The following is a 17196-nucleotide window of genomic DNA, read 5'->3' as shown; positions in this document are numbered from 1 at the left end:
TACAGTAGGCTGCCAAAGTCTTTTCATCTCTTTAGCTTGCCTTGTACAAAAATATGTTAGTTTGTTCTGTAAAAAGAACAAAAGGATAAGGCTGATAAACACCCACCTTTATCTTCCTTGAAACACTGCCAAAGACTTAATTGGCAATTAGCTTGGCAAGGCCATGCGGAACAAAGATAACGGAGCTTCAGAAGGTAAACTGACCAGCATGAACCAAGTTGCTTCCTGCAAAGGCTCACATGCTTTTGCTCCTCCTTTATGTCCTATGGGAGGGGCCAATCACCTTCAAGCCTTACTCCCAAGTTTCCCCTTTTGTCTTAACTGTTCTTGCCTTCTGGCAGCTGTGCGCATGCGTGCACTGGGAACAGGGGGAGCCTATTCTTCTGCCTTGCTGAAAATGTTGCTCTGCAGAAAGACTTCAGAAAAACATATAGCCTGCAGCTCAATCAGGCATTGAAGTACTGGATTATTGGATACTTTTATTTTTACCTTTTTTACATTGAAGGTTAGCCAAAAATTACATCAAAATCACTGAGGTGCCAATTTCTGATTTGCCCAGTACCTTAAGGCTTCCCCATCAGTGAACCATTTCATTAGACTAACTCATAATTACTTGGCAATAGCAAATTCAAAGAGTGATCCTCTTTGAGGATCTTTGATTATTCTCTGTGTTCTTTTTCTTAGAATGTTTTATAGCTATAGTGTAATCAAATAAAAGGTTAGATTTTGGTGGCCAAAAGAAAACATCAGTAGACACAAAAGAAGTGCCATGTTAGTTAGCAGAGAAACTCTGAAATGAATCATGGCGCAGTTGCTGAGTTCTGTTTGTTTTTCCTTCAAGAAGGAGAACCTAAGAAGGCATATTCTCCTCCTCCTTGTTGATGTTAAAGTTCATTATTGAGCAAAGGCTAAACCTCAATAGTCCCCATTCCTGCAGTAAAATTATTCAAGGGAAGAGAGAATCATAAGTGGCTTTTTCATTTATGCTGGTACACTGGAACTCTTGAGTATTTTCACTATTAATCACTAATCAACAAGGAAAACACCAAAATAAAATTGAAAAAAATGAACTATTGTTTTATTCATACAACATAAGTAAAGATAACTTTTCCATTTCCTCCCTAGTCTATGCAAGAAAAGATTTTAGAAGGAAATCTGACAATTCAGAAACAAAAAAATGAACTTGAAGAGAAGGATAAAAGTGTACAGCAGTTAAAGGAGGTACTTCTTGAAGTAAGTTTCTCAGATTACCCTCTGAATCAAATTTGCCTATCTTCCTTCTTTTTCATGTATTGTGAGTGAACTGAAATAATTTCCCATCTTGCAATTAAGTATGAGAGCTTTTTTGAAAACATAAGTTCTTGACAAGAACCAGATACACTGATAAACATCTTACTGTAATTGGGAAGGTCTCTGATGGATCAATAGTTAGTGTGACAGATTGATTTGCTATTTGAAACAAACAAAATATTATGCCTAATATTGAACAATGTGGATATTTGTTCTATCAAAATATGTCAACATTTAATGTCCACCACTCTGGCCTTCCATTTCCCCAGTTTTCTTATCAGATGCCAAGCATCTGATTCATGCCCCTGAATTCAGAATTTTCTTCAAAATAAAATATAAGCAAATTCATTTTCATAATGCCCATATTCAATTAGATTTTTTTTCTGAAATAAGCTAAGTGAATGAAATAATTTTTGTACTTTATTTCTTGTTTTAATAAAGAACCAAAGATTTATGGAAGAAAATGCAAGTTTAAGAGAACAGATTCATCAGATGGAACAGTCCAGACGACCAGTAGCCGAAAAATTACCTGTGGCAAATCAGTTGTTCATAGAGATGTCTCACTGTCTGTTTGACTTGAAAGCACTTTGCAGTATTCTTACTCACAGAGCTCAGGGCAAAGAACCTAACCTGTCCTTGCTGCTTGGAATCCAATGTAAGTAATGCAGATAGAGATGCCTACTGTTCCTTTTGGAACTGAGTAGACCTGGGAAAGGAAAATCTAGGAATATTAATAAGAGAGGAATAGGAGGCTCCAGATTGATGTACATTTCTCACTTAGGTAAAATACTAATAAATACAGTCACCTAGAATCGGAAAAAAACAGATATACAGTATATATGAAAGACTTATTTTCCACAATTGTAATTGAAAAATATTCAGTTATGTTTGAGAATTAAACTTAATCTTCTTATAATATTGGGCTCCCTGCAGCTTTTCCACAGCATAGTTTGTATGATCTTTGTGGTCTCCAAGCAGCCATGCAATAGGTTCCATTTGTATCTGAGGTTTTTTGTTTTGTTTAAAAACACATTTCAGCATGAAGTCATGCTGAAAATTGGTTCTTTGAAACAGACAGCCTGTGGTGCCACTGCTAGATTTTTTTTACCTCAGAGTATCATGCTCTCATTTTAATTCCCTTTAAAAAGCCTAAGGAGCAAGAAGTTCTAGTAATTTCAGTTGAGTAAGTAGAGCATTCCAGTTTCCCCCAAAATGAACTTTATTAGGGCCTCATTTCTTTTTACTGGCTTATATCTCATCTGTTCTGGTGACTGCCTGAATATGGGGTATTATTGTCAATTTTTCTCAAGTTAACTTCTAATTTTGGCAGAAAATGAAACAAATAATCCTCTACCAGAGAATACTGTTTGATCAAAATTGCTTCCCTAAAAACTCCTCCTTCTATCCACATTCAATTTTAGGAGGCAGAAAATATAAAGCCAAGAAGCTGAGGACCCGGATTGTTGTTGGGGGCAATATGCTGACTCTGTAAACCGCTTAGAGAGGGCTGAAAGCCCTATGAAGCGGTATATAAGTCTAACTGCTATTGCTATTGCTTCTCCATAATATCTCTAATTTTAAGTGATCATAACAATACACATTTTGTAAAGAAAGCGAAGCATTCACATATTCTTTCTCTAGCGCAGCAGCATTAGGTCATTAGGTCATGTATAATTGTATGTTTTGAACTGGTGACTTGTTTAACTTCTAGCCCTGGTTCTCTTTGACAGCAATGAACTGTTCCTCTGAAGATGAGAAGCACCATAGCACAGAAAGTCTCTCTAAGAAGCTCTCAGAGGTTTGTCAGTTACGGAAAGATATTGATGAACTGAGGACTATAATTTCAGACTGCTATGCTCAGGACATGGGAGAAAATTGCATTACACAGTGATGACATCTTGGCCTCACACTTACAACTAAGTTATTAAATGCTGCTCTGGTTTTAATTCCTCATGTTTCTGTTACAAACAATACTGGAAAGCAAATGCTGTGCCAGGTGAAAAGGTTTCATGCATAGTTCATGCAGATAATACACTCTTCTTTCGAAGAGATTTTGTGCTGCAAGAAAAAAAATCCAATTTCTTTAAAACTACTGAATGTAGGTCAAAGCTGTGAATAATGTTCTTTTGAAAATGGTTTTTATTTCTTTTGTTACGCTGATAAAGAAAAGACAGATTTTTCTGGAGTAAAAACAGAAGAGGGCACTATAACAGTGGTTCAGCAAGCTTTAGGATAGAAGATCAGACCCGAGAATCTTCATGACAAAAGCAGTTGGATATGCTTGGTTATTTGAAGGTCAGGTATTAGAACGGTGGATGAAGATACAGAGTCATAACAAAGATTTTTTTGAATCCAGGGAGTACTGATGGTTTGGCCACACAAAAAAGAAAATATAGATAAAAATTATATGCTCTTTAAAGGTTGCATTCCCAGTTTGATTATTGTTTTATTCTGCAGTTCTTGTGTAATGCAAAGGGACAAAAAGATGAAAAAACATTCACATTTCAGAGAAGGAAGGGATTCAGCCTTAGAATTTAGTCACCAACTATTAAGCTCTTTTGCATTAATTAGGCTGGGCAAAATGGTTTTGATAAAAGATTTTTTTAAAAAAACAAAAACATTTAAGTGTAATATCTTCATAACAACATATATTTACTCTTTGTTTGAAATTTCGGCAAAGTAGTATCCGCTGAATGTGAATGTTTGAATTCCAGCACACAGAAAAATAGAAAGCCTTAAAGAAACCTGATTTCTTCTGGCGACCTGAAACAGCAGATTTTGATGAATAATTAATAGAGTTGCTTCAAAATTATATCACAACTGGCATAAAAACCTTATGTGAGAACAGAGTTCTTGACTATTCAGGCAAATATGCTTAAGTTCCTCTTCTTGCCAGAAGAGGACTTGGATGAATTCATCAGTGCCAGCCTTCATAGATGCAGTGTTAAAATGCCTGAATGAAAGGTATGCCACTTTGTAATCCAGGTTTATATATTTTGCTGTGTTAAAATTTATGTGCCGTTTGTCAAGACAAGCCTGATGCCACTTTATTATGACATCTATTCTACAATCTACAAAAAACACCTTCTTTGAAAAAAGGAAACTTACTAAATACAGTGCATGATGCTCATAGATGCCATGAGGCTCATAACTTCAGTCTTGCCAAAAGTTGATGTTTAAAGAGCAAGAAATGGATTATTATTCTCAATTTCTTACATTAATATTTTTCCTTAAACAATTTTTAAACCATAATTTTATATTGATATTTTCACATTTTGTGTGATTCAAATTTACATTTTATTTGTATAGGATGCAGTTTTAAAAAAATGGTCTTTTTAAAGTTACATTTATTTAATATGAGCTTATTCCTACTCTGATGACTATAGTATGTGTGGAAATCTATGTTAATATTGAACTTAACTGATGCTCAATCGTTTTAAAGTCACATCTATAAATATTACATAGAAGCAGCTAGCAAAGGATAAAGATCCTTAACCCTGCTGATTGATGTCTAAATTTAAAATATTAAGATTACAATCCGAAGAGTACTACTAGAAATAAAATTGAGCAGTAACTTATAATTGTAACTTTAAATTCATATCTATGCAGATGAAGGGGTGAATGATCAGAACCTGATTCACTTTCTCACCAATGAATAATGAGTGCAAGCCTGACTTTCTTACTACACTGTGCTATTAAGAAGCACAAATGTCATTTTGTGATACTAAATGTTCTCATTTTATATTGTATTTGACTCTGTATCTTGCAAACAATTTGGAACTGCAGCATTATATTATTATTAAGAAAGAATCTTCCACCAAAAAAAAGATAAGAGCAGTTTGTGGAAGTAGATTTTTGACAAAAATTGTCAAGAAATTTCATTTTGCATGGGCTGCAAATAACAGATTTTAATTAACTAGTGGCGGGGTTGTTTAGTTTCTTTCCTTTAACAAACCATCCGATTTCAGAGGTGGGTTCCTACCTGTTGAGGTCAGTAGTAACTTGGCACCTGGGTCACTGGAACCAGCAGTGACCAAGCCTGTCACACCCCTGAACCGGTTCTCCTGATGGTGGCGCAGAGCAATTTTAGTAGTAATGCATGTGCAGCGTGCGTCAAGCGCATGTGTGCGGCACGCCCCTGAGCGAACCGGCAGTAGCGGCCACCGGAACTCACCCCTTTCCTATTTGCCTACTTTATAACATCATGAGGTCATACCACCACTTTTACTTTGAATAGACAATCATATAGCACTCAAGGAAGAACTAATTTTTGAGAGATTATCCCAGATGCCTGATACTGTTGATCCTTGCTAGATATTTGTTTAACTAATGTAGTTTAACAGTTTTAAACATATTCATACTCTATGCATGTTTATGAACCTTTTTAAAAAAAAAAAGGTTTGACAAATTATTTTACAATTTGTATTTTTAAAAGTTCATATTTTTGCTCTTGAAATAAGAATTGTGTCACAAGAAATGCCTCCCAATATGCTGTAGAGCAGTGTTTTCCAAATCTGGCAACTTCAACCTGGACTTCAATTCCTAGAATTGTCTACCTATCTTAAAGTTGCCAAGTTTAAAAAATACTTGTGATTAAGACTTTGGTGAAATAAATGGGTAATTTGTTTAACAATAATATATTATTTCAGTTTAATGTGCATATATGTATTATTGTAAATACATAGATAAACTTCACTAATTTATTAAAAATAAGGTCACTGCTTTACAGCACTTTGGGGAATTTGCTTTAGTGTTCACCCATAGTGTTCACTCATATCCAGTGAAAATAACAAAGGTGTAGCATGCATTTCAGCTGCATTTCTATTGTCAACAACCCTCAGTGACTGCAATTCATTGGTCGAATAGAGGAGACTCTTAATGGGTGTGCGTTGATAAGATCTTCAGTGTTTTAGAGAAGGCCTGAGGCTGTACATCTAAGGTGGCCTTCTTACACTACCAGCAAACACAAAGTGTTGGAATTAAGGGCTATTAGTACGACCCTCTTTTCTTCGTACCCATTCATTGGAACAACTAAAATGAGGTTGTGATTTCTGACATTTTGCCCAACCAAACTGGCCAGTAAAATAAGTATGCTGTGAATCACAAACCTATTCAAGCATTTGATAGAGACTGCTGAGTGGAAAGCATCAGGTATTTGTTCCTGCTTTAAACAAGAAGGCACCTAGATTTACCCTCAAATGCTAATAGCAGGAAGAAGGCATCTGCAACTTCTTGTAATGTAGTTTATGTAGTATATAGAAAGAGATTTGTTTCTCCAATAAAGGCTCCATATGTCCTGGTAATTAGTATAATGTGTCTTAGTGAAATGAAACAGTCAAAGATGATTACCAAGACAGAAGGACAAAATTAAATGAGCCATAAATGCACAGTATTATTTTATTAATAATAACTTAGCAGTTTGGAATCTAAAGAACTTACCTGTTTACAATGGCTATTTAGTAGCTTGAGTTCTGCATAAGAGATGCATGAGTTTTTTCACTGAATATGTGTGTGGCCTCATTCAACACATGTTATAAAATGGTTAATTAACAATAGCTTTTTAGAAAAAAAAATAGTTCACAATGATATTACTAAGCTGATTTAGTCATGACAACCTTTCCCCACAGATACAGGAGATCATTCAAAGAGCTGAAAAGTATTACTAATAAATAAAACGTAGATAGGTTTGTCATAGATGAAAGCAAAAATTGCATATTTCATATGTCAAGGTTGCATTTTTACAGATGTGTAGGTGGCCATTCTATAGTAACTACTATAATTTAAGAATGTATCCTAAAAGGAATTTAGAAAGTTACTTTCATACCTGTCTAATGCAGTTATTATATTTCATTTGTATGTACAGTATTCAAATTTAGTACTGTAGTATAAACTTAATTTGACTTGATTTTTTGTAAAGCAGGGTCAGTGATCCTATTTGGAAAATTTTCTTAGCTCTGACAGTAATGCCCAAATCAGTAATACTTCATCATTATATAAGGATAGAGTTAGGTGTTAAATATTTAAGTTTTGGAATGTAAGTTATGAGCACAGTAGATCATTTTTAGTAGATTTACCATAATCAGCACCCTGGAAATAAATATTTTTTAAAAAGTAATATAAATGAACCAAAATATTTTTTAACTTTTGATTACTCTACAAATTAGTTTTTTTAGTTATTTATTCCCATCTCACTCCCGTTTGGAAAAATTGTGAAAAGTTATTTCTTGTTAGAATCCAGAATGAGAAGAAAAGAAGAAAAGATAAATGCAAGATGAGGTGTGCATCAGTTTTACTCTGCCTAAAACTTAAACTGGGACTAAATTCATCTAACCCCCAAATTTAATTAGTCAGCAATCTCTGTAAATCTCTGCATATATAAAAATAATTCTAAACATAAAAGAGATTTGACATCATATTCTAGATTTGGATTTCAAACAAAACTGAAGGCAAGTTACTATTCTGTAAAAAGACAATGGATATTAAAAAAATTAGGTGAATTAGTCACTAAACCAATAGTCATTGGAGTATTATTTCCATCTCTTTGTAACTCTGTGCCTCTTATTTTTTGTTCATGGCATAAAAGTAACATTTTAATAGCCATGAAAATATCAAAATTTGCACTTTGTTTCCTCTGATTTTTGAGACTTTTTAGCTTGTAAAGTGGGAGAAACTTTTCATAAATAGAAATATTTTTTACCTTTGAAACTTAATCTGGTCTGTTTTCTACCAGCTTTTCTGTATATGGTGGAGAATATGCAGGAAATTCACTCAGAATGTCCTTTTGTATATATTAGGTATATTAGGTTGTTAAGGCAGTGGCAAGGCAAGGGAAAAGAGGGCTCTCCTTCAAAGCACAGCAGACTTAAACTGATCAATTTTCTAACGCTGGTAGTTCTTCAATGTTGGGTTCAGTTTTTGAGACGCTCAGAATACCTCATGTGTACATAGAAGTTGTCATGACTTAAATCGAAATGCATTCAGTGTTGTTGCTGTTTTTAATTTTTTTATTTTTAAAGAGCCACTGGCTGGCTCATCTCTAGGCGTGTCATTCTTGCCTACCCTCTTTTTGTAACTTTTAAAAGTAGCATTTACAGCTAGAATTTTGAATGCCAAAGTTCTATTTATTAAATGATAAAAATTTTCATTGTTGATTATACTAGTATTTTTCCACTCAATCTGTTTGTTTGATGTTTGAATTGTATCTGCAGAAGAAAAATAAATGTTTGTTACAAAAGCTAGACATTGTGTTTGTTTGTCTCTAATTTTAAACAATATGGTATTATTGAGGTAAATGTGTTGTGGCCCAGCAGGTGCTGTTGGAGCTGCCACCAGACTCCGACAGCGAGGGGCCCTCTGAGTTGGCTCTGGAGGATGTGGAGGACCCTGGACAGGGTTCTGACTACAAGCAGGGCGCAGAGAGGCTGGTTGGCCACCAGGAGGCACCTGAGCCTTGGACCAGTGGGGAGGAGACAAGGGAGAGTGAGCCAGAGGCCAGCAGTGAGCTGTTCCTGGATGCATGCCATCGAAGAGCTACTAGGTGTCAGGAACAATTACGCAATTACAGGAGGTGATTGTACTCAGCTGGTGGTCATTAGGCTCCTCTCCAGACTATAAAAAGCTACTTGTGCACACGGCCCTCTTTGCAAAAGTCAACGCAGGATTGATGTCAGAGTACTGTGAGCTTGGCAGGCTGGATTGCTGCCAAGCCTTATCTGTGTTTATTGCTGCCTGAGTTTGTCTGAGTTGCTGCCAAGGTCCTTATCTGTTTGTTTTGCTTGGCTTTCAGCCACCGAGGTTTGGTGTCTTGCTATTAAAGTACATTCCAGTTAAGCTTGTCTCGGCATTCGTTACTGGACGGAAGAGGGGGTCAGAACAATGTTGTATATGATCTCTCCTGATAGCACAAAATAATATTATCAATGAATGGAAATGAATACAGTCAGGTAGCATACAAATGTGATTATTTTTTATCTGTTCACAATAATGTGAAGTTGCAGTTGTCAGTTCTTTACCCTGTGTTGGCCTTCATATTCACTGAGTTTTCTCCAAGTACCTAGGATGTTGCAATGTATCAGCATAGTATATGTGTAGATCCAAGCAGTATGTCCTTTTGCCTTTATTATTATTAAATAGAGCTGCTTGCTAGAAGTTATCCAGCAAGAAATACTGGGTCCTCTGTGAATTGGACCATGGATCAAAATAGATTCATATTGCAGTTACCTCATTAGAGAATACTTGATATAACTAGCTAAGAAAGACATAAATTCCCTTGCATTTGCTCAACTTTGGAACATAGAATGGAGGCAGTACTGGAGTCATACTTGTCTACAATCTTTGATGGAATCACTATGGTGTTGTTGCATCCTTTTCTAGTACTACTTGATCCCTCAGCAGCTTTTCATACTGTTCACCACAGTATCTTCGTGGGGGGGTTATAACAATTCAGCATGGCCAACTCACCAAGGCCAACTTGCCACAGGATAACTCACTGCAGGACAAGAGTTACACTAATATCAAAGAAGTGGTGGAACAGAATCATTAAAAGAAAGGATGCACAAGAAGGGGCAGAATGAAATATGAATGGCAAAAATTAAAATAATATTTATTTATTTAAAATAATAGACTTGTTAAATTGTCCCACAATGAGTTGACCAGTGAGTTGGCCATGGCAGGTTGTCCTGCGCCAAGTTGCCCATGGTGAGTTGGCTGCAGTGAGTTGGTGGTGGAAAGTTTGCTGCAGCGATTTTGCCGCAGCGAGTTGGCTATGGCAAGTTGTCCCAGTCCCTCTTCATGGACTGTCTGCAGGGTTTAGAGGTGGGGACTGTTGTAATGATTTGCCCCCTTCCAGTTGGTGTTGAGATGGAGGCTGTTTGGATCTGGATGAGGAGGAACAGGTTTTGGCTCAATCCTCATTGTCTATGGCTTTTACTCCCTCCCCCCCCCACCCCAGGTTAGAGGCATTTTCAATGTTTTGAATGGGATTGCACTTCCTCTTTAAATTGGCACCTGTGAGCCCTCCTGAACTCTATGACAACCTTGATGCAGGTTCATCAAGAACACCAATTGCACTCTTCCTCAACCAGGAGGCCCTTCAGATGGTTAATTGTGTCACAGTCACCTTGTGACTAGACTATCCAGTGAACTCTGTTTGGGACTGTCCTTGAAGACCACCAGAAAGCTTCAACTGGCCCAAAATGCAGCAGCACAGGGAGTAGCAGGCACAATGTTGTTAATGCTCATGTGTCATAAGTGCTACACTGCTCATTTCAAATACACTCTTGACAGTTCACAGCAATTAGAATTACATTTCTTTAAAAAAAAACAAAAACAGTGTAAAAAGCCCTACAACAACAGCTTTATACATAACTCAGTTTCACTGTTTCTAGAGGCCAAAAAAGATGCTTCTGAAAAATAATGCAAAGTATGCATTTCTATTCAATACCGTTTTACTTTAGTAACTTTAACTACTAGATTGTTAGAGTGCATCTCATGGTGCCAAATTGCTTAGTCTGTATGAAAAACAAACCAATCAAAGGTATTATTGGCACATAGAACAAGAACCTCCGCAATGAAAGAATAAAAGAAAAAACAGAATTAAATTAAATCTATTACTCAGAGCTCTAAATGCTTCGACTTTTGACACTTCCAAATGTAGGGTATTTTTTGTATGCAATCCCTCTGTCTCATTAGCCAAATTTAAACTAGGGATGTCAAACTTGTATCGTCACAGCAGCGTCACGTGACGTATCAAGACTTTTACACTCGTTAAAACTGGGAGTGGGCGTGGTCAGCGTGTGACGCATCTGACCTGCAGCCCACCAGATTGACAGTCCTGATTTAAAACAGTTTAATAGAGTGTTAACTGTAACCTCTGCACATTTTAAAAATATCTTAGTTGCTCTATATTAAAATTGTTTCAAAGAAATTTACAGTTCTGAATGATTAATGATAAAATAAAGAATTTATCAAGAATAAAATAAATTGTACAACCAGAGAAGGAACATATCCCCTGAACAATAACACTGTCCATTTAAAAAAAGTCATTGAAAAAGTAAAATCAACTGAATTTTGAAGCAATAGTTTCCAAATATATAGCACCATGGTGAAAGATATACCGTCACCTTTCATACAATTCTGAAAATTCTTGCTTTCAGGTATTTTTTTTTTCAGAATGGAAAAGTAATATGTGAGAATAGAATAAATTAAATCTCTACTTCTGTCAGTCATAACTTTAAAAAGATGGTTTTGAGTGTCAATTTTAAATTTCCTTTGAATGTCATATTGTGTGTTTTGATAGGGTAAAAGATTTTTTTTTTGTACTATGCTAAACTTAACTGCCAGTAAATTTAGTTATTGGAAATCCTCAAATTCCAACAATGAAACTAGACAGGACATTAAATACATGCTTGCAATCTGCTTTCTAGCTTTTCAAAGATAGCAAGCATCACTGATTAAGAATGATAAAAGCTGCTGCTGATGAGAATTTCAGTCTCATCCACTAATGGCCTGGTTCTAATAAAAATTGCATCTACTTGCATTTATAAGTAAAGCTACAATAGATTATAGGTTGTTTTTTTAAGTCATCTTGATGCAAGCAAAAACTTCAAAAGAAGGGTAGTAATGGAAGCAATTGTTCCATCTTAAATTTTTTTCAGTGTGTGCAGAAAAGTAGTGTTTGAGCGGCACATTTTCATGCCTGAGCACCTGATTTTTTTTCATAACAACGTTTATTCCAGTCTTATCATTAGCTTTAAGTTTCGACATCAGTTCTGCCCACATCCTGAATGCCAATTAAGGAAAGGTGTTGTTATATTACTTATTTCTGTGCTCATTTAGATCTGTCTGTAGAGCTTATCTGTAGATCTACCCCATCTAATTATCTCTCAGCCTATGATATAAACCTAACTACAGAATTATAAATGTCTTCATTACTAATATAACTGTTCTCCACCTTGATTAAACAGATGGTATCTATTATAATTTGCTGTATGTGGACTGCTTGGTTCAAATCCCACTTTACATTTCTGGAGGAACACATGCTAAGCTAGTTACTTGTCATAATCAGCCTGGGTAACTAGGGTTCATAAAGTTCATTGTAAGGCAGGTGCCACCTTTTTTTGGGGGGGGGAGTAGGTTAAAAAGTCCCCAGTAGAAAGTCAACCAAAAGTCCGTACTTCTGTAGGGGGGGAGAAATTCCAGAATTGGGGCAGGACAAGGAAGACAATGAATGAGTCAACAGAAGGAACTGGACATTCAGAGGGAAGGAGGGAGATAGATTCCATCTTGAAAATGATATCAATAGATGAAAGAAGATGAGACACAGACAGACTAACAACATAGTTAATAGAGATGAGAGATGGACGGATGGACAAATAGCGAGGAGAATAAACCATTGCAGCAGCTACCCTGTTGATCTGCGCAGGGCACAGGCTCTATTTTCGGTTGAATCTGTTGAAGAGAAGATCTCCAGGACAATCACCTGAAGTGAAGGAGGCGCGGCCGGCTCTTTGGGGTGAGGAAAGAGCCGAGAATGGGCAGACCCCACCGGGAAGTGGGCAGGAGGCGGTGGCCTCTCCCCTTCCCGACTCTGGAGCCTCCCAAGGGCAGAAGGCGAGCGCTGCATCTGGAACCGCACAGTTTCCCAAGCGGAGGGGAGCAGGGCACCGGATCGGAGGCTACGAGCCTCCCGTGCTCGGCGGCACCTTAATAAATGCTCGGGCGTTGGCCCGGAGGGAGGCCCCAGGGAGGGTGGTGGTAGGTGGGAGGCCCAGCCTTACAAGGCGGGAAGTGGGCAGCTGACAGTGGGACACATTTAACGCTTCTAGTTCATGGTTTAACTGAAATAAAACTTGTTTTCCCTTTTGCCCTTCCTTTCCTTCTGTCCCTCCTTTTCCCTCCTTCCTTTCATTCCACTGTTTCCTTGATGTTGTCCCTCTTGTCCTGCCTGCGCGGCAGTTGGAAACTGCTGCGCGGTGTTTTCCTTGTGATGTGTACGGCTGCGCAGTCACGCAGCTATAGAGGGAACGTTGAACAGAAGGCAGGGTCTTGAAGTTGTTAACTTACCAGTCCTTCCAGCTGTAAACTGATCACTGTCTGTTTTTATATGAGAACATGAAAGGTAGATGCACTCAATTTCCTATCTAGTTTGTGCTGTAAAGCCACTGATTCCAGATTGTCAGAATCCTTGTTCAGTCTTGGCTAAAGCATTGTTGCTCAGCTTTAAGCAACAATACTGACCTGAGGGATGCTGGGATAATGTAGATTAGGGGTATCAAACTCGCGACAACATGTAATCATGTAACATATCACAACCTTTTCCCCCTTTGTTTAAATGGGGATGGACATGGCCAGCAGCATGTGATGCATCCGGCCTGAGGGCTGTGCGTTTGACACCCTTGATGTAATTGAAGCATTCTGTATATAGTTCAAATACGGAATAGTACTGAAAATATAGCATTCAGCACTGACCAAGAGCAAGAAAAAAAATCAAAAAGAGAAAAAAATCCAATACAGTACAGGGGTTCAATTGGGTTTTTACTGACCAGATTGTAATGGACCATTTGCACTTACAAAATTGAATTTTTTGACTAAAGCTTTACTTAATTGCTTTACCAATCCAAATGTAAATAGCATCGTCAAACTTTCCAAGGCAGCTCAGTCCCATTTACCACAGACTTTTATATGAGGGCCAAAGGAAAGTTGTAGGAGACTAAAAAAGAAAATCCTCCGCCCGATTCTGTTTCAACAATAATTTCATCCAGAAGATGTCACTAAAACATACACACCATTGATACTACTGAAGTGAAATTTGTTTGAAGGGATTTTTAGAGAGTGGGTGTATAAAAGTGAGAATGTGAAATATGTTACAGTAGTTATGTCAAAAAACCTTTTTAGAATTAGTCCAGCAGAATTGTAGTATATTATTAATTAAATTGTAGATAGGGAAAGGACTGCTCTCCATACTTGGAGATAATTAAACGTTTTGGACAGAAAACATTGACAACCTGAAACATTGAGGATACAAAATTATATTCCCCTGAAAACAATAGCCAAGAGGTTTAAAAATTTAAAGACTAGCTTGAGAGGTATGGTACATCTTAAAATAATTATCAGAATCCAATTATTCTTTCTCTCTCAATGGACTGCTGTGCACACAGAAGAAAAGCTCATTTCTGCATATTCCTTCTCTTTAAATTCTTCTATGTCAGTGTTTCTCAACCTTGGCAACTTTAAGAGTGTGGACTTCAACTCCCAAAATTCCCCAGTCAACTGTTAAAGTCATACATCTTAAAGTTACCAAGGTTGAGACATTCTGCAGTAGATAATGCACAGGAGGCTGTTTAAATAATAGGGCCAATTGTAGGGATGAAGTTTTGAACATTTCCAGTCTGATCTGTACCTCATTTAAAAATTTACCTTTCTCGCTTCATTCCACAAAACATGCTGCCATTTAAAATATGAGAAGGGCTAGATTTTATTGTGTTATAACTCCAGTCCCAAAAGCCTCCAGTCACATATCTGCATGTTTTATAGGAAATGTGTCTGACAGAAAAGTATTAATTCTTCACACCTGTTCTGTGATATTCACACCTCATTTATTTAGTATAACTTAATTTCTGAGCTATATTAACTCTTGTTACTGACTTTCTTGTTTTATTGCACTACAAGCAGAAGATACTTTTTCTGCTTCAATTGAGAATGCAGCTTCTCTGGTTTGCATATTCATTTCATCGTTAGCACTTTTTAATCAGTCATAATGTTCTCCAAAAGTATAAAAATAATGATGAATTCATATAAAATGTTATATTTGTGTTCATATTACATATATATATGGTAGATTAAAACGGAAACACTTTGATCTATAAGCACCTTTCCCTTCCAAGGTGGCAGTTGTAGTGGTCACAGAAAAATCACTAATACAGTAGTCCAATATCTATGGAGATTCTCAGTCAACGAGGTCATGGTTGTCCCAAAGGCATTTTTTCAACAAGACAGCCTGGACTTTCTTTGTTTTTCCATGAGACATTTTGCTGAAGTTCTGCAGAAGCTTTTTTGGATGAGAAGCAAAATCTTCACGAAAAGCACCCTTTGGACACTAATAGTTCCAATTAATAAATATGACCATCAGTGGAAACAAACCATGTTTCATTAATTTTCACTACATGTACAGCAATTGATGAACGATCAATATTATGTGAAATAGTCTTGAGGCATCATACTATTTCACTCGATAGTTAAACACAACATCTGCTCACTGGTCCCTCAACACCGGTTCCATAACAAGGAAGGCCCAGCAGTGTCTTTACTTTCTCAGGAAACTGAGGAAGACGCAGCTTCCCCCACATATCCTCACAACCTTCTACAGAGGGACCATCGAGTCACCTGAGCAGCTGCATCACACCTGGATTGGGAATTGCACCGTCTCAGATCGCAAGACCCTACAGTGAATAGTGAGGATGGCAGAGAAGATCATTGGGGTTGTTCTTCCCTTTGTCATGGACATATACACCACACGCTGCATCCATAAAACCAGAAACGTGGCTGACCAACACTCCCCCCCCCACACACACACGCTCTTTACTCTCCTGCCATCTGGAAAAAGGTACAGAAGCATTCGGGCCTGCACAAACAGACTGTGTAAGCAATCAGACTCCTCAACACAAAGAAACTGGAACCATAAATACTTGTGTATTTATCTTGTGTATTTTTTTAGCTTGTGTATTTTTCTCTCTCTCTAAGTTCTTAGATTTAGAGCTATATGTAGTTCTGTGTCCTGTTCAGTTTACTTTTTATCCATGTTGTCTGTTGTAGCACCTTGGTCCTGGGGAAACAGCGTTTCATTTCACTGTGTACTGTACTGTATATTGTTGAAATGATAATAAAACCTATTTGACTTGACTTGACTTGCTTCTATTTCTCTTATTCCTAAAATGTGCTATCATTTTACTGATGCTGATCCAATTCTTTGGAATGAAAGAAGAAGCTGAATCCAATTCTTTGAATGACAAGAAGAAAGCCAACGTTTCTTTAGTTTTTTTTTTGTCTTGCCTGGCTGTACATGTTCAGTTCCCACACTTCTTCTGTTTCCCAGTCTTCTGATCACTGTTGGTTCCTTCCCTTGAACTTCTTCCAATGATCCGGATCCTTAAAGCCTCCTGACTGGGTGCTGGAACCATAGTCACACGCTGCTCTTACCGTCGCTACCGATACACTGATCGCAGTCTGTCCATGCACGAACCTGACATGCGTTGTGCATGCACCTGATGTGTGCTGCGCACTCATGTGCAATCCACCACCCCTGGAATACCCAGCTGCTTGTCAGTGTGCACGCAGGCTCCGCACGCTGTGCGCATGTGCGCAGGGTGCCTTTTGGCATAAAATATAGCTATAGAGCGCAGGTGGGCCAAACAAGCCACCGTATCAGTACGCTCTCAGCTGCTCCAGGCCACTACCAGTACGGCCATACCAGTCAGGACCAGCAGCAACCCACCACTGCATAGTCACAATATTCAAGCTCTGAGCTGAGCAGCTGAACATTACAGACATGCACTGGAATAATATTCCAATTATTTCCTGTGATGCAAGAGCCTAGAACTGTGCTAAAAATCATATCTCCCTTTTTTGCAGCAGCTTCTGCATTGCAGATTCACAGTCAATTTAAGATCAACCACAAGTCTAAAATATTCCTCAGATGCACTGTTGCCAAAGCAGTATTATGCCTTTGCCTTTGATGAACTAAATTAACAACTTGATATTTATCTCTGTTCCATATTGCTTTATTACGCGATGACCAATTTATTAACCTTCTACAACCTTTCTAAATTTTATTTTCATCATCTTAATTTGTTAGATAATTGCATGTCCCCTGCAGATTTAATAGGTTTATTTTTTTCCTCGCCACCTTGT

General features: G+C 37.4%; 1 protein-coding gene across 1 annotated transcript in view; it reads left to right on the top strand.

Annotated features, from left to right (window-relative positions):
* The window catches only part of CEP85L (centrosomal protein 85 like), a 129745-nt gene extending 122064 nt beyond the window's left edge, over positions 1–7681 (top strand). The window contains 3 exon segments of the mRNA XM_032215803.1: positions 1126–1233; positions 1732–1945; positions 3021–7681. Coding sequence (XP_032071694.1) covers positions 1126–1233; positions 1732–1945; positions 3021–3181 — 483 coding nt within the window. The 3' untranslated portion in view covers positions 3182–7681.
* Positions 7682–17196: the final 9515 nt, after the last annotated feature.

Source organism: Thamnophis elegans, chromosome 4 (assembly GCF_009769535.1).
Source record: "Thamnophis elegans isolate rThaEle1 chromosome 4, rThaEle1.pri, whole genome shotgun sequence".
Lineage (NCBI taxonomy): Eukaryota > Metazoa > Chordata > Lepidosauria > Squamata > Colubridae > Thamnophis > Thamnophis elegans.
The sequence above is the reverse complement of the archived record's forward strand: the minus strand, read 5'-3'. Positions and strand labels throughout refer to the sequence as shown.